This window comes from Myxocyprinus asiaticus, chromosome 19 (assembly GCF_019703515.2).
Source record: "Myxocyprinus asiaticus isolate MX2 ecotype Aquarium Trade chromosome 19, UBuf_Myxa_2, whole genome shotgun sequence".
In the NCBI taxonomy this organism is placed as follows: Eukaryota; Metazoa; Chordata; class Actinopteri; order Cypriniformes; family Catostomidae; genus Myxocyprinus; species Myxocyprinus asiaticus.
The window spans coordinates 44656066-44674402 of NC_059362.1; the positions used below are offsets into that span (position 1 = coordinate 44656066).

General features: G+C 40.6%; 1 protein-coding gene across 2 annotated transcripts in view; it reads right to left on the reverse strand.

Annotated features, from left to right (window-relative positions):
* Positions 1–18337, reverse strand: part of LOC127409609 (exostosin-like 3) — a 40459-nt gene that overhangs the window by 11718 nt on the left and 10404 nt on the right. For both annotated transcript variants that reach the window (XM_051644289.1, XM_051644290.1), the window contains exons 2-3: positions 2760–5361; positions 1587–1714 (exon numbers count right to left, since the gene is read on the reverse strand). In XM_051644289.1, coding sequence (XP_051500249.1) covers positions 1587–1714; positions 2760–4889 — 2258 coding nt within the window. In that variant the 5' untranslated portion in view covers positions 4890–5361. The remainder of the gene's footprint in view (positions 1–1586; positions 1715–2759; positions 5362–18337) is intronic.

The following is an 18337-nucleotide window of genomic DNA, read 5'->3' on the forward strand; positions in this document are numbered from 1 at the left end:
ACTTGCTCTCATCTGAAAAGAGGACTTAGGACCACTGGGCAACAGTCCAGTTCTTCTTCTCCTTAGCACAGGTAAGACGCCTCTGAAGTTGTCTGTGGTTCAGGAGTGGCTTAACAAGAGAAATACGACAACTGTAGCCAAATTCCTTGACACGTCTGTGTGTGGTGGCTCTTGATGCCTTGACCCCAGCCTCAGTCCATTCCTTGTGAAGTTCACCCAAATTCTTGAATCGATTTTGCTTGACAATCCTCATAAGGCTGTGGTTCTCTCGGTTGGTTGTGCAACTTTTTCTTCCACACGTTTTCCTTCCACTCAACTTTCTGTTAACATGCTTGGATACAGCACTCTGTGAACAGCCAGCTTCTTTGGCAATGAATGTTTGTGGCTTACCCTCCTTGTGAAGGGTGTCAATGATTGTCTTCTGGACAACTGTCAGATCAGCAGTCTTCCCCATGATTGTGTAGCCTAGTGAACCAAACTGAGAGACCATTTTGAAGGCTCAGGAAACCTTTGCAGGTGTTTTGAGTTGATTAGCTGATTGGCATGTCACCATATTCTAATTTTTTGAGATAGTGAATTGGTGGGTTTTTGTTAAATGTGAGCCAAAATCATTACAATTAAAAGAACCAAAGACTTAAACTACTTCAGTCTGTGTGCATTGAATTTATTTAATACACGAGTTTCACAATTTGAGTTGAATTACTGAAATAAATGAACTTTTCCACGACATTCTAATTTATTGAGATGCACCTGTATATAAACTACCGGTCAAAAGTTTTGAAACACTTGACTGAAATGTTTCTCATGATCTTAAAAATCTTTTGATCTGAAGGCGTTTGCTTAAATGTTTGAAATTAGTTTTGTAGACAAAAATATAATTGTGCCACCATATTAATTTATTTCATTATAAAACTAAAATTTAATAAAAAAAAAAAAAAAGGTTTTGAAATTGATGACTTGGACCAAATAATAAAGAAAAGCAGCCAATAAGTGCCCAACATAGATGGGAACTCCTTCAATACTGTTTAAAAAGCATCCCAGGGTGATACCTCAAGAAGTTGGCTGAGAAAATGTCAAGAGTACATGTCTGCAAATTCTAGGCAAAGGGTGACTACTTTGAAGATGCTAAAATATAACACAGTTTTGATTTATTTTGGATTGTTTAGTCACAACATAATTCCCATAGTTCCATTTATGTTATTCCATAGTTTTGATGACTTTACTATTATTCTAAATGTGAAAAAACAAAAATTATAATAAAGAATGAGTGTTTCAAAACTTTTGACCGGTAGTGTATATTTAGACAGAATTTTTTTAGCTATATCGTATGAACCATCATTTCAACCAAAAAGTAACTGTTTTGATTAAAACTGCTTGATATACTAAACTACATATATCAGATCCAACTAAAACATCTCTGGCAAGGATGGATAAGTAAACTAGTCTAATGACATGCTCTTTATAAAACTTAATGGCCAAATAAAAAGCTCAATAAAATAATTGCAAATTTATTGTGAATACTTTATATATTGCCCAGCCCTAATAAAACATAATATGCCATGATCTTGGTTTCACAAAACTCTCACCTGAACCCAAACATAATTTCATCATGTCGTAGATGGGCATCGTCATCGATAGACAAAATAGCCTCAGTCTCGACTGCATCCCAGGGAATGAAGCGATTGTTTAAGCTGTTCTTCTCTGTACGTACCACCTACAGAGAAAAAAAGCCATCTGTTGTGTCAATGTGCCATATTGTGAGCTATGGCTGGGGTACAATATGGCATTATTAAAAGGTTTTAAACATGTGATCTTGTGCAACAACTACTAACCATAACTCTGGACTATTTCTGGGAAAGACTTTAATAATCATTTCTGCAATGGTACAGTTTAAAATTAAAATGTTGCTAGTTCTTGTACAACTTTGTTACCTACCATCCATATCCTTAATTTCAAAGTTCCAAACAACTACTTAAAAATGAAACATATAAAGGCGGAAGAAGAAACTTGGGTTACTTCAGAATTCTATTTGAGTATTAATTTCAGAAGCATAACTTTACTGTTGACTTAATACAGCTCCTTTAATATCACCAGAACTAATTTGGCTTGCTGCCCTAGAGACATGAAAGCTATTCTTCAAAGACAGCAGAGCGAGCAGACCAAATCTGCTGCAGAATGCAAAGCTGTGTTGGTCTATCACTTTTAAGCTTTTGAGAATATCAAATAATATATATATATATATATTATTTATTTTTTTCTGAAGAAAACTGACTTTTTTCAGTTAGTGGTGTTTGCCCATGCAAAACTCATCATCAGGATGCTAGGGTGTTGTGGGTGGTTGTCTGGGCATTGCTATGCTATTGCTAAGGTGTTTTGTAGCCTATAGTTTTTTGCGTGTTGCTATGCGGTTACTAAAGTGTTCTGGGTGGTTACTACGTGATTACTTACTGCTCGAATTCAAAAGAGACAACTACTAAAGGCCAAAGTATACTTTGGTTTTTGGTTCTACCCAAAGGATCATTCCAAATGAAAGCTACTCAATCCCTTTACATTTATACAGTAATGCCATACTACCTTCAAAGTACCCACTACCATGGGCTTGTGGTAAAAAAAAAAAAAAGAGTTTGCTTTGAAAGGCTAAGCGCTTAACCTGAGACAAAACTACACACTGAAAACCAAAGTACACCCTAGCCTTGATTTTCTATGGTATTCTGGTACCTAGGATTGAAGACATATGGTAAAAAATATTGTGTACTTACCACAATGGGTAGCCCAATGTCTGGCCAGAGGAGGTCATCGGAAGGTGGTTTGGGGGAATTCCAAACTACCACCACTTTGTTGAGATAAGGAAGGCCATTTAGCCTCTCCAGTGAGTTCATGAGAACCTCCTCCCTTTCGTAAGTAAGCATGACCACAGTGAACTGCTCCCGTGGGACGTTCCCTCCTAGTGCAGCCTGAAACTCTTTTCCAGATCCCCCAGAGCCTCCACCGATAGGGCGGAAACCAGTTCCTGACCCCAGAAACTTGGCCTCTGAGGGCAGTATAGGGTCCAGGGGAGTGTTTGGGAATAGATGGAAAGGGCCAGGTGCACGATTCCAGGTGCGGTAGACATCAGCAGCAGTGTATGTGAAATTACGCAAAAAGCGGGGTGAAGCATAAGGGGGCTCTACTTCAACGGGCCCCAGATCCAGGTCACCATTGTCAGCCATGTTAGCGTCGGTTCCTGCCAACTTTCCAGCTTTGTGGGGGATCTCCTGGGCAGGTTCCTCACGTATGGGTGCTGCTGGTATTTGGATGCTGGTTCGTACACTAGCCAGGATAGTGCTGAAGATGCTCTCTGAGGTGGAGAGATACGTCTCCCAAAGAAACCGACCCTGCCGTCTCATTGCCAGAAGGTCATTATCTGAGATACTGCGCAACAGAAAGTGCAACTCCGTAATGCGAGGCTTGGGTACCATAATAACTGCCTCACTCCAGCGTATGAGGTGATGGTAAGGCAACTTTGAGTGGTCGCCAAGAACCACCGGTATTGCCCCAACTTCCAAAGCCTCAAACAATCTCATGCTACAGCCTGTGGATGCCACCAACTGTCCATCACCTGGAGATATCACCAAGGCAAAAGTGGAGACCTTTAGTACCTCTAAACGATCCTCACGCTCCCCACACAATGCCCACTCTGTTGGCAAACAAGGCTTGGCCTGATTCTTGCAAGTGAACTCTACAAGAACCTGGTCTAGGTGACTGTCCTGTACAGCTTTAAGTGTGCCAATAATGCGATCATCATAGTCAGCTGGTGAATCCCCTTCCATTTCCTCTTCAAAGGACTGTGGTGGGGCTTCAAGCAAACTGCTCCTCAAAGACTCAACCTTTTCTCCCTGAAAAGTGAAGAGGTACTTTCTCTTCACCGGGACTTGTGGAGGCACCTCTAGAAAGTTGGGCTCAGACAGGGCATGGACTAGAGGTGACACTACCATGTCGAAACCCTCTCTATATTGACGTTCAAAAAAGGTAGACTGTGCTACTGCTGCTCGACCTGTGCTCACATTGTACAGGATGTTCTGTGTCAGAGACTTTCTAGACAGGTGAACTAGCAGGTGATTGTGGCCATCCAACCTCCAATATGGCAATGCCTTGAGCTGCTTTTCAAGGTCTAATGGTGAAGGAGGGGGTAAAGAGGGTGATTCTTGTACTTCCCCTACAAGCACTACATAAAGACAAGCAATATGTGGATTATCGGTCACGTATACACTGCTTTTGACTGATGATGCAAAGGCTTGTTTAACAAGAGGATCCAACTTTTCACCCCAAGGATAGGATCCAGTGTCATAAACATAGACAGGGAAGCCAGATGTAAGAGGACATCTCGCATAATCAAAACAAGAATGCAAACGACAGTTTTGTGCTGATTTTGGAGGAGGGAACCCCGGATCATCTTTGTCTGGTAAAAGTCTAACTGGCAAAGACAGTTTTGGCTGGTTTTGTGCCATGAGTTCCTTATAAGAGTGCTCTGTCTGGCTGATGACATTCTTGAGTTGCAGCAAGTCCTGTTTGGCACTATCGATACTACGTTTACAGGCCTCAATGCGTAGGTTAAGTCGGGCGATCTCGCCATTGAGTTCTTGGCGCTTTGCCTCCAGTTGAAGTAGCTCCTCACTAACAGATTCCCGGATTCGACAAAGGTCTTGCACATGCTTGGCTTCACACAGCTCTCCTCCAGGTCTTGGCCCAAAGATGCGCTTATCCGGCCCCCCTGCCTCGTCGATTGTGGTGAGGTAGTAATGTGCAATGAGAGGGAAGAAGACCAAGATGAAGAAAAGCATGAAACTGAGCCAGGTTAGTCGCACCCGCCGTAGGCTGTTCCCGACGATGCCTCCACTTCGCTGCATCATGCAACTGTCACTCTCCTCCGAACCAGATATGTGAATGTTTCTGTTGGGGAGATTCAGCTGCCATAATGCAACCTCATCTGTCTTGTGTACCCTTTGAGTTTGAATCTTTTCCAGAGCTTATGTTCTTAACATAAGAAACCAGTGTCCTTGTTTTAACTGGGACATCTAATAAAAGGAAATTTCATCTTTCTCGTGACAGAATGATATCGTCCATAAACAATACTGTCTTTCTTGTTGTGTGATGTAACTCGATTTTAACACTATCCAAAAGATGAGAGAGGGTCCCTTGCATCAGTGAAAATAGAGTGCCTTTGATTAAGATCCCCAATGGATGCATGGCTGGTCTGCATTTTTCTTTGCCTCATTACAGCCAACACCGGTCACTCTTCCATTGTTGGGACTAACAAAGTGGCCACAGTGTGTCATAAACTCCCAGATATAGCCATCCAACTGCCTTGAAATGTTCCTCAATCTGTAAAACAGAAAGGGAGTATCTGTAATTAGCATGTAATTTGAGATCTGTTATCTGTAATTTAATAGCAACATCATCAAGCTCCAACAAAGACATTCCTTGGTTATATGATCTGATATGATGAATGCTTTAGACGGAAAATCTGAATAACTTTATTTTTATTATGCACTTTAGATTGCTTATCATTTAGATTAATTCTAATGATCTAAAATGAATATGATAAATTCTGCAATTCATTATTCTAAGGACACATCAATCTTCATTAAGCCTAAAAGACTGCCAAATTAATGTTCTAATTAGTGATTAATAGAATCTATCTATCTATCCATCTGAGTGTAGTGTAGATATTTGGGAGTTTTCTTCTGCACAAATTTGAGCTTTGACTTCATCTCTATTTTAGTCCAATCCAGATTTATTAGTTTGAAATTAAACAGCTAAAGAATAACAAAGCAATGAAAAATGTATTGGAATTGTTTCCAGCACTGAAACTTGACAGTGTTATTTAAATAGCTGCATGTTAAAAAGATGGGATGCAGGTCAGTCCAAGCCTTATCAAATTCACTTTATGTTGCATTTGGTGCAGTACATCCATCTGTATATTACAATATGCAATTGGAATGAGTTAGTTTTGCACCCAGTGCCACAGAGAACAGTTCACAGCCATTTGCTAGATTCAAAACTCTCTGCCAGTGCTACGAATAACTTCACAGGCTTGTCCAATTCACTGAACACATTTTCCGGTATGTTGACAGCAAGCTCCAAGCCTTAGCAGCTGTTCTAAAACAAACCCACAGAGCAAACACTCCATAAGGCCTGCATCCAGACAAAAACATGTGAGTTGCCTTTAGTGACTAGATCGCCTCCACTAGATTTACCAGTGCATCCATCAGTAAAAGCCATGGAAGATTTCAGAGAGCTTTATTATCTTTGGATGAGAGGAAATGCAGGATGATTTTCCCTTTAATGGAACAGATTTTGACATGGCCACCACTTCTGAAGAGAGAAAAGATAATCACACGCTGCCATCAAACCACTGCCTGGCTTGCACACCACGTCAATCATTCACAACTCACACACATCAGCCACATACTCAGAAAACAAAGCACAAATGTGTGTTTTATATTGTGATAAGCATCAGACATGCAGATAATCAGCAAGGCTGCATTGCAATTCACATAATATGTATCCTTAATATTATGTGAGATTAGAATTAGTCCCAAAAGTCCCAAATAACAGAACATTGAAAACGGTATGTCAAAAGGTGCCAGGATAGTACACGACTTCTGGTGAATTGTATGCTGTAAAATAAATAAACATACAATTTTAGTTTTAGGCACAATTTATATTAGGGATGGGCACAAGTCCTTGAGTACTTGGAAGTGACAGCAATGATCGATCATTAAGATCATGACGTGACTTTTCCCCAAATTTGAAACTCAGTAACAACTACACAAATGTTTCAAAAAAGGGCCTTATATTTAATTTTGAGATTGACCATGTAATCAACCCTCTACAGACACGTTGGAGAAAGAATCGCCACTGGCTAGTAAATTTTAGATTTTATGGCAGACTTTTGATGACATATAAGTGCAATGCAATTGTGTGTGTGTGTGTGTGTATTTGTGTATATATATATATATATATATATATATATATATATATATATATATATATATATATATATATATATATACACACACACACACACACACACACACACACACACACACACACACACCTATCAGCCACAACATTAAAACCACCTGCCTAATATTGTGTAGGTCCCCCTCGTGCCACCAAAACAGCGCCAACCCGCATCTCAGAATAGCATTCAGAGATGATATTCTTCTCACTACAATTGTACAGAGTGGTTATCTGAGTTACCGTAGACTTTGTCAGTTCAAACCAGTCTGGCCATTCTCTGATGACCTCTCTCATCAACATTTCTGTCCACAGAACTGCCGCTCACTGGATGTTTTTTGTTTTTGGCACCAATCTGAGTAAATTCTAGAGACTATTGTGCGTGAAAATCCCTGGAGATCAGCAGTTACAGAAATACTTAAACCAGCCCATCTGGCACCAACAATTGCAGATTAGCTGAGAGAGAATTTCTTTCATACGTCAGCAAAATGAACATTGCTGGTGTGCGACCCTCATTAATTTACCCTGCCGCTCACACTTTACCAAAGTCGTGTTGAGAAATATGTCTGAAGAGACAGACTATTGTGCAACGAGCAGCCCAATTTATATCTGAAAAAATAATCAAGAAAATCTTCTGATTATCGATGCGTGGAAAAGGCATCGACCCCAAGCCTATTTAGTACCTTTAAAAAGTATTAATTTATTATAATCATATAAATTAAGCAGTGTTAGTAGCAAAAACAGCCTGTTAAATTCTAACACCCTGTCAAAAACGGACGCATCCGTTAACACGATGCAATGCAACGGTTGAGACTGTCTACAATGGAAGCATCAAAGTGAACATTTTTAAATGACACGTAGACAGCTGTAATGCTGTGTAACGCTGTTTTCAAAAGAAATCCACTTTTACTTATTATAGAATTAATATTTTAATGTTATTGTTGCTAAAACTGTGTATATATGTGGTTAGAAACAGTCAACGTTTATAACGGGAAAGATATACTTCTGACGAAACACTCCACCCCGCTCACGTCCGGTATAGATAGGGTGTAAGAGTCAGAGAGAGGGTGGAAAATGGCCATGAGAAACTAAATTATGAATGCTTTTGGTGCATGAAACATGACTAATATTAGTTGACTTTGGAGAAAAAATTAAATGCAACAAAAGTACAGAATATGGCCCCTTTGTAGAACAATTGCTCTCACATGGGTAGGCAAGACCCAATGTACCTCAGTGCCATCTATATTGTGAATTGACTCTTTAGGGTTCAGATGAAGAGCAGAATACTAACTGCACATGGATATGTGATCAAATCCAAAAAGTTACTACCCTGAATCTAATCCTCACACTGCCTCTGGTTTGTGAAGGCAAAGCAAATTTACCAGCAGCTAATATTTAAACAGTTTTGTAAATGGAAAGATTTTTTTCAGTCTGGTCGCAGCGGAGTAGCAGCAAACACGGATGAAAACAGGGAATTATGGATCCCTTATTATCCGTGAGAACATATTTTATGCAGCACTGACATTTCCTGGCAACAAGGTAACCGATTTTCCCTCTGAGAAATTTGCTTAGAAGGCCAGAGTCCAAGAAGGACCAACGTAAATACAAGATGAAACGTGCTGTACATTAAATCAAGTATACATCCCTACAGGTCTCCCAGTCAGAGACCAGATCTAGTCCCTAGTTATGACTATAAAGAATGTTTCTTGTGTGAACAGCCCCTGAAGGCCCAAATATACTTCATACGAAATCGAAGAATGAACGAGTGTGATGTCATTTAGAACAACATCTGGCCAAAAATGTGCTTTTGTGTTAGTTTCGGTGGTTCATAACAGCTCGCCTGGACGAACTTTTATGAAAACTTCTAACCGACTGCTAAACACCTTACTGCCATTGGTCCACGTCATCGGTAGGTGTGACCTGGAGCTCCACCTACCTTGACGCGGACAGCACATTCTGTTTATGTTGTTCAGTCAGTCATAATCAGTCAGCAAGAACACAACGTGCGCAGCTATTAGTGAGCTGGTGCAAATGTACATATGTCTGTGTGATCATTCATGTAGAGAAATTTTCCAAGACCATGTCATGCAATTTTTGGTTTTGATAATTAGTCTACAAAAGGAATCAAATCTACTCAAATACTCTCAAGTGTCCATTCACTCATGTGCCATCTGCAGTGAAAACCATTTACACATCTGCCCAAAGTAAGCCTTTCATCATTCTTTTGTCTTTATTCTGCACATTAACACTTTTATACACTGACCTTTGCAGCAGTATCAGTGTCGCCATAAATTACAATAACAGAGTGTAATCTGCGCATATTATGGCCAAGTGTTAGCGCATCAGCGCCGTGAATTCAAAATGTAAACGACAAATTAAACTTTTTTTTTTACTGCATATACAGTATATTACTTTAAATCATCATCTAGTGGTTAAAACAGCTTCTTTTACTGACCTCATTTGAATTATACTCACAGAATGAGGCATAAAGTCATTGATAACACATTTTAATGCCACACTAGTTAAGGTTTTACATGTATGTCCTCAAATCTAAACACCTCCCACAGCGGTGTAGCGGGTTTCTGAATGTTTGCAAACAGTATACTGTTGCTTGGCTCTTTAGAACATCTTTTTACCTCTAAACGAAGAACAAATAAGAACTTCTCCGGAAGTATATCAAGGCCTTGACACTAAAGTGTGTTATTGTACTCACTAAAGAGTACAACTTTTATTTACCACATTAATGACCAAATAGATTCAAAATGACATCAGATATTATACCAAAATGACAACTGAAATTGTAGACCGCATATAAACTCTATTTGGGGTTCAATAGAGCGCAACAGCGCCAGCCCACTTTCTCAGCCGTGTCGTTTCCATAAGTATTTTTCCCATTGACTTCTCAAAAAATCCTTCATAATAGAGTTCTAAACCATGAACCAAACTAACCAGCTTCGAGGTATATCACATCATCAAAAACTTCGATTTGAAGCAAAAAGGTATTTGAAGATCAGATAAAAAGAAAAAGGTACAACACAGTGTACTTACCATACCAAAGCATTCCGATATGTACAAATATATAAGTAGTTTAAGGGTGAAGGGAGACCGGCTCGATTACGTCATTCACAATGGGAGCACGCGGTCGCTCCGGCTCGATTACGTCATTCACAGTGCGTCATGGGAGCACGCGGTCGCTCCGGCTCGATTACATCATTCACAATTCGTCATGGGAGCACGCGGTCGCTCCGGCTTGATTACGTCATTCACAGTGCGTCATGGGAGCACGCGGTCGCTCCGGCTCGATTACGTCATTCACAGTGCGTCATGGGAGCACGCGGTCGCTCCGGCTTGATTACGTCATTCACAATTCGTCATGGGAGCACGCGGTCGCTCCGGCTCGATTACGTCATTCACAGTGCGTCATGGGAGCACGCGGTCGCTCCGGCTCGATTACGTCATTCACAGTGCGTCATGGGAGCACGCGGTCGCTCCGGCTCGATTACATCATTCACAGTGCGTCATGGGAGCACGTGGTCGCTCCGGCTCGATTACGTCATTCACAGTGCGTCATGGGAGCACGCGGTCGCTCCGGCTCGATTACGTCATTCACAATTCGTCATGGGAGCACGCGGTCGCTCCAGCTCGATTACGTCATTCACAGTGCGTCATGGGAGCACGCGGTCGCTCCGGCTCGATTACGTCATTCACAGTGCGTCATGGGAGCACGCGGTCGCTCCGGCTCGATTACATCATTCACAATTCGTCATGGGAGCACGCGGTCGCTCCGGCTCGATTACGTCATTCACAGTGCGTCATGGGAGCACGCGGTCGCTCCGGCTCGATTACGTCATTCACAATTCGTCATGGGAGCACGCGGTCGCTCCGGCTCGATTACGTCATTCACAGTGCGTCATGGGAGCACGCGGTCGCTCCGGCTCGATTACGTCATTCACAGTGCATCATGGGAGCACGCGGTCGCTCCGGCTCCATTACGTCATTCACAATTCGTCATGGGAGCACGCGGTCGCTCCGGCTCGATTACGTCATTCACAGTGCATCATGGGAGCACGCGGTCGCTCCGGCTCAATTACGTCATTCACAATTTGTCATGGGAGCACGCGGTTGCTCCGGCTCGATTACGTCATTCACAGTGCGTCATGGGAGCAGGCGGTCGCTCCAGCTCGATTACGTCATTCACAGTGCGTCATGGGAGCACGCGGTTGCTCCGGCTCGATTACGTCATTCACAATTCGTCATGGGAGCACGCGGTCGCTCCGGCTCAATTACGTCATTCACAATTCGTCATGGGAGCACGCGGTCGCTCCGGCTCGATTACGTCATTCACAGTGCGTCATGGGAGCACGCGGTCGCTCCGGCTCGATTACGTCATTCACAGTGCGTCATGGGAGCACGCGGTCGCTCCGGCTCAATTACGTCATTCACAATTTGTCATGGGAGCAGGCGGTCGCTCCGGCTCGATTACGTCATTCACAGTGCGTCATGGGAGCACACGGTCGCTCCGGCTCGATTACGTCATTCACAATTCGTCATGGGAGCACGCGGTCGCTCCGGCTCGATTACGTCATTCACAGTGCGTCATGGGAGCACGCGGTCGCTCCAGCTCAATTACGTCATTCACAATTCATCATGGGAGCACGCGGTCGCTCCAGCTCGATTACGTCATTCACAATTCATCATGGGAGCACACGGTCGCTCCGAGGCACGCTTAGCAGGCTTTGTTGGCCGCGGTTCTCTGACTGTTGGATCTTTCTCTGATGGACCATGGGTAATGATGTTGTTTACCATGAATTCCGCTATCAAACACGATTTTTATACAATGAAGTTGAAATAATGCAGACTGATGGCTTCAACGTAAGCACATACCATTGATGAACAACCTCGGGGCTCAAGGCAGGTCTTGTTTTAAAGGTTTATAAGTTATCGTTGAGTATCAATTCATCCATGGAAAAAATGTATGGGATTTTTACTTCCGGAACCAGACTGTTGCGCTCTATACGAGTTGAGCTCAATTGACAGAATTTGTGGCATTATGTTGATTACCACAAACATTTATTTCAATTTAAACAAAAAAAGCTAAGTTCTGGTTCAGTAAGACACTTAGAATGGAAGTGAATGGGGCCAATCCATAAACATTAAATTACTCACTGTTTCAAAAGTGTAGCCACAAGATAAAATCATTTACTAAGGTTTTCTGTTATATATCATTTTACAAAACTTCTTTGCCATGATTACGTAATGCTGTACACCCTAAAACCCACAAAAACTGTAAAAACTTCAATTTATACAACTTTACAGCTCAAATAATACACAAGCTTTAACAAAAGAATTAATGTAAGTGCTTTTATAAAATTATAAGCTTCAAATTTCTGCCTTTAAACCCTCCAAAAATTGCCCCTATTCACTTCCATTTTAAGTAAATCTCTGTAACCTTCGATTTCTGCTTTTTTTTTTTTTTTAAAGAAAAGAAGGGACGAGTCGAAATTATTCTTTGTGTGATTAAGCTTCACTTGTACTGAACCCAGTATAATCCTTTAACTCAGAAGCATTTAGTAAACTAGGACAAGATTTTAGCTGGATCGATGTTCTACATGATGTTGGGAATGTTTGGGAATTCTTCTCCCTTGCAGAAAAGATCTGGCAGGAATTTCTCCCAGATGATCTCCAGAAAACACTCCAGAAGTGCATCATTGAGTCATGCTGCTCCTAATGCACTGCTGAAACAGTATCTTCCACTGAGGTAATACGGCTTGTCTTATTGAATTATTTTTGATGTATTACTAGTAGAGCTGAGATATCATAATGTCAATATGATGTCAAGAGTTGATTCCACTGCCAAATGATAGAAGCCAACAGATGTAATAAAACTGTAAGTGAAACAAAGAATACTGCAAAAGTCCAAACAAAGCCTTTCATTTTTATCTAAAAAGCTTTGCAACTTGTGTTTAAAGTTAATTAAGCTAGAAATGTTTTCTTTCTTTTGATATTCTAGTGTGGTCTTCATCTTTGCGCCTTCTACAGCTTGCTAACAAGTGCCAGCAGAAGACAATCTCATCTTTGAATCTTGATTTGCTCAGGCTGAGTGCGCCAGACAATACATCTTGCCAGATGACAACGAATGGATAGTTTTCTGTCACTTGTAAGCGCTAACAGGTCCCATTGCGAGCCCCTTACAGTGGCCTTGAGCCACATTTGCATCCTGTCTGCTCTGTAAGTGTTTGGAAGAATCCCAACCCCAATTTCATTCCTTTTCACACTGACTTTGTGCATACGCCCAGTCTCTCCCTCGGGGTAACTGAAAATCAAAATGCCCAGCTATGTTTCTTTCTGAAGTTTGCTAGAATAGAGTGTGTCAGGATTCTGAAGGACAAAATAACTTTTCTGACATCAAACCTTCCGAATAGTCCCTTGCAAACAAGGCACAGTCTGGCTTCTACAGACAATATTTTAGTTTTCGAAGGATGTCGGTTACAAACCATTCCACATTCGCAACACACACACACAAGGAAATACTCATTCAGACAACTGACAAGGTGGGGTGTCAACTATTATATAAAAAAAATAACTTGTAAGATGACTACTTGTGTATGTAAATTTACAAAGCTCGAAGACTTGGCTTTGGAGGCCCGAGCTTTCAAATTTCTACAATTTGGACAAGCCAGAGCACAAAAGGCGTTTACAAAAAATACCAAAGTGGTGATTGGCCCTTGAGGTAGATGATAAGGTCTTTCAATTATAGACAACTATCTTGTATGTGCAGAATCCCAAAACAAGCAGAAATCACACTGCAATGTTTGTCCCCCACCTGTAATCTCTACATTTGCTGTCAGTCAATACAGGAATGCTATTGCTTGTACTCAGAGAACAGCCGCAGGCAGCAGTTTTACCTCCGAACGTTACAGCCAAATGTTCAAAGTGCCGTTACTGCTTCCTTGAGACCAATTCGGAATGCATTAAATGCATCATGGCATAAACAACATACATTTCCAAAGTTTACTATGGACATCCTAATAAACAGTCTTATAAGTACTCTCTGAGCAAGGTAAGGCCTTGTCTACATTGAGAGTTTTGCTGCATACTTCACATACTTCTACATACTAAAATTACATTTGAAGTCAGAAGTTTACATTCACTTAGGTTGAAGTCATTTAACCACTCCACAGATTTCATATTAGCAAACTACAGATTTGGCAAGTCGTTTAAGGATATCTACTTTGTGCACGAATCTGTACAAACAATAGTACGCAAGTATAAACACCATGGGACCACACAGCCATCATACCGCTCAGGAAGAAGATGCATTCTGTCTCCTAGAGATGAATGTAGTTTGGTGCAAAAAGTGCAAAACAATCCCTGAACAACAGCAAAGGACCTTGTGAAGATGCTGGAGGAAACAGGTAGACAAGTATCTATATCCACAGTAAAATTAGTCCTATATCGAAATAACCTGAAAGGCTGCTCGGCAAGGAAGAAACCACTGCTCCAAAACCACCATAAAAAAGCCAGACTATAGTTTGCAAGTGCATATGGGGACAAAGACCTTACTTTTTAGAGAAATGTCCTCTGGTCTGATGAAACAAAAATTTAACTGTTTGGCCATAATGACCATCGTTATGTTTGGAGGAAAAAAGGTGAGGCTTACAAACCGAAGAACACCATCCCAACCGTGAAGCATGGGGGTGGCAGCATCATATTGTGGGGGTGCTTTGCTGCAGGAGGGACTGGTGCACTTCACAAAATAGATGGCATCATGAGGAAGGAAAATGATATGGATATATTGAAGCAACATCTCAAGACATCAGCCAGGAACTTAAAGCTTGGTCGCAAATGGGTCTTCCAAATGGACAATGACCCCAAGCATACCTCCAAAGTTGTGGCAAAATGGCTCAAGGACAACAAAGTCAAGGTATTGAAGTGGCCATCACAAAGCCCTGACCTCAATCCGATAGAAAATTTGTGGGCAGAACTGAAAAAGCATGTGCAAGTAAGTAGGCCTACAAACCTGACTCAGATACACCAGTTCTGTCTGGAGGAATGGGCCAAAATTCCAGCAACTTATTGTGAGAAGCTTGTGGAAGGCTACCCAAAACATTTGACCCAAGTTAAACAATTTAAAGGAAATGCTACCAAATACTAACAAAGTGCATGTAAACTTCTGACCCACTGGGAATGTGATGAAAGAAATAAAAGCTGAAATCATTCTCTCTACTATTATTCTGATATTTCACATTCTTAAAATAAAGTAGTGATCCTAACTGACCTAAGACAGGGAATGTTTTCTATGATTAAATGTCAGGAATTGTGAAAAACTGAGTTTAAATGTATTTGGCTAAGGTGTATGTAAACTTCTGACTTCAACTGTATGTACTTTGCTGGTGATGGGAAAAAACAGTTTTATACAATAATATGACAGAAAAGGGTTTTTTTACAATTACAATTAGTCGATTACTCGATCACACACATATCTGAAATCTCATTGCAGCAATGGTGACTAGATTTTTAAAGGATTAGTTCACCCACAAATTACAATTCAGTCATTGTTTACTCACCCCTGTGTTGTTATAACCCCATATGACTTTCTTTTTCTTAACACAAAGGGAGAAATTGTGAAAAAAATGTGTGCTCAGTGATGTCATACAATGGCAGTATATGGTGACAACCTCTTCAAGCTTCAAAAGGACACAGAAGTATAATTCAGAAGTCTAATAAATTATTTTATGCAACTCATGTCTTGTTCTGAAGGAATACTATAAGGTTTGGTGAAAAACAAACCGAAATCTAATGTATAATTTAGAGAAAATCTTTAACGACCATTGAACTCCTGTGCACGTTCATGAGACAGACTGCACGTGAGCTTTAGAGCTCCTTGCACGAGAGCAGTAGTTACTGCACATGCGAGATGGGGCATTCAATCGAAAACTCATTTCGCTTCAACAGGACCACTAGCAATATAAAAGAAAACACAACATAGCTGCACATAAACCAGAGAACAGAACCTTCAAATATGTCTGATGAGTTTGTAGTTGAAAAATAGATGCATTTCTATGCCCAGAACAGGAGAGAACCGCGGAGGGAGCGGGAATGTCTGTCACCTCTTCTTTTTTCTGAACGTGTGTGTGAGAGACAGACGCCTGAAGAGACCTCCGCGAAAACAGTCGGTAGGTGTAATATTCTCGACCAAAAACAAGTTGTTTTAACCGGCAAGTAAAATGCTGACTTCAGTATATAATGTTATCAGAATGATTTTGGACCAGTGCCAGTTCATAGCAGACAGGACTCAAGGCACGATGCCAAATATAGAAACCAATTGTTCGACAGAATGTCCCGTTGTTCATCGCAGCTGCTTAGGACAAAAACTCTGATTACTTTTATTGCATGTTGTCTGGCATCTGGTTAGGGTGTGACTGTACCTACCTTCAGTCCCATCTCTCTGTTTGATGGACTCCAGTTCAAACAAATAAGGCTGTTCATAGAAATGCATATATATTTCGACTACAAACTCTTCATACATGTTTTGTAAGTTCTGTTCTCTGGTTTGTGTTCAGCTGTGTTGTGTTTTCTGTTGTTAATATCTCTGGTGGTCCTGTCGAAGCGAAAATATGCTTGAACGCCCCACCTCGCAAGAGGCTGCAGCGCACTGCTCTCGTGCAAAGAGCTCTAAAACGCGCGTGCAGTCTGTCTTATGAAATAATACATTCGATTTTGGTTTGTTTCTCGTCAAACCTTATCATATTCCTTCAGAACAAGACATTAATATATTAGACTCCTGAATTATATTTTTGTGTTTTTTTGAAGCTTGAAGAGGTGGTCACCATAAACTGCCATTGTATGACATCACGGAGAACAATTTTTTTCACAATTTCTCCCTTTGTGTTAAGAAAAAGAAAGAAAGTCATATAGGGTTGTAACAACACAGGGGTGAGTAAACCATGACTGACTTTTCATTTTTGGGTGAACTATTCCTTTAAGGGTAATATAACACAAAGAATAATGATATGAATTCACATTAAGTAGTTAAGAAAAATGGAAAATACAGCCTAAAAATTTTTTGCTTTAAATTAAGGTAAAAATACATCATTGCAGTCCGTGAAATGAGTAGCCTACGCATTGACCCAAAAAGCACGTATGGATGCATCGAAAATCCACCGGAAATAGGATACCAGCTTACTATTTAACATTCAATGGTTCGGAGAACTCTAATCCTAATCTTGAATACCTCATAGTTTGGATATCACACAAATTGGAATCCAGCCTAGCGTACCTAGTCCAGTTACCTAGTTTAACCTTGGCTCTCTGAGGAACAGAAGTGAGCTACCAATAAAAGTGTTTATTCCTGTTCCAGCTCAGCTTTCAAAGCTCAATCACGATGAGGGGAACTGAGCAGAAGTCTAATTTTATTCAGTTGACAGCCAATTCTTGTTGCCTACAGGCATGTTTAATTGAGCTTCAAGAGAAGTCACATGAGAGCGCCAGCACGGAGTCATCTCAATCCTTTCTCTAGAGATATACAGTACATTTCTTTCATTAAAAAATAAGTAAAAATAAATATGACGTACATTCAAAGTATATGGAGACAGCATCAACACAGTATGTTCACTAAAAATCAGTTTGAGTATCTCTAACACTTAGCCTATGTTTTGCCTGATTATTAATCAATCATATTAATACTCTTTATGTGATATCTTAAGAGTTCTTTTGTCTTAGGTTATCTTGTCTGGCACAATATTCTACATCTGGAGATAAAATGCTGAAATGCCAACCATGGTGATTTCACTTCCATAAAGCAAAATACTGCAGAAGTGTATAGCCTTATTTAAAAAAACATTTCCGGGTTCAGTACAAACTGAGCTCAATCGACTCGTTCCTTGCTTATTTAAAAAAGCAAAAATCACTTAAAATGTAAGTGAATGAGGCCAGTCCATAAACATTAAAATTCACATGGTTTCAAAAGTATATCCACAACACGTAAAATTCAGAATATACGTTTTAAAGTGATTTTAGTGTGATAAAAACGATTACAGGGTTCGCCATGGCAACGAAGTTGTAATATTGAATTTGACTTTACACAGATAAGGCTAGTAAGCCATTTTATCACACTAAAATCATGCTAACATGAGTAATGTTTGTGTCTTGTGGCTATACTTTTGAAACAATGTGTATTTTAATGTTTATGGACTGGCCCCATTCACTTCCACTGTAACTGCCTTACTGTAACCGCAATTTTGCTTTTTTTTTTAAATAAGCAAGGGATGAGTCGATATAAATTTTCTGTGGTAATCAAAATTATGCCACAAATGCTGTCGAATAATCTCAACTT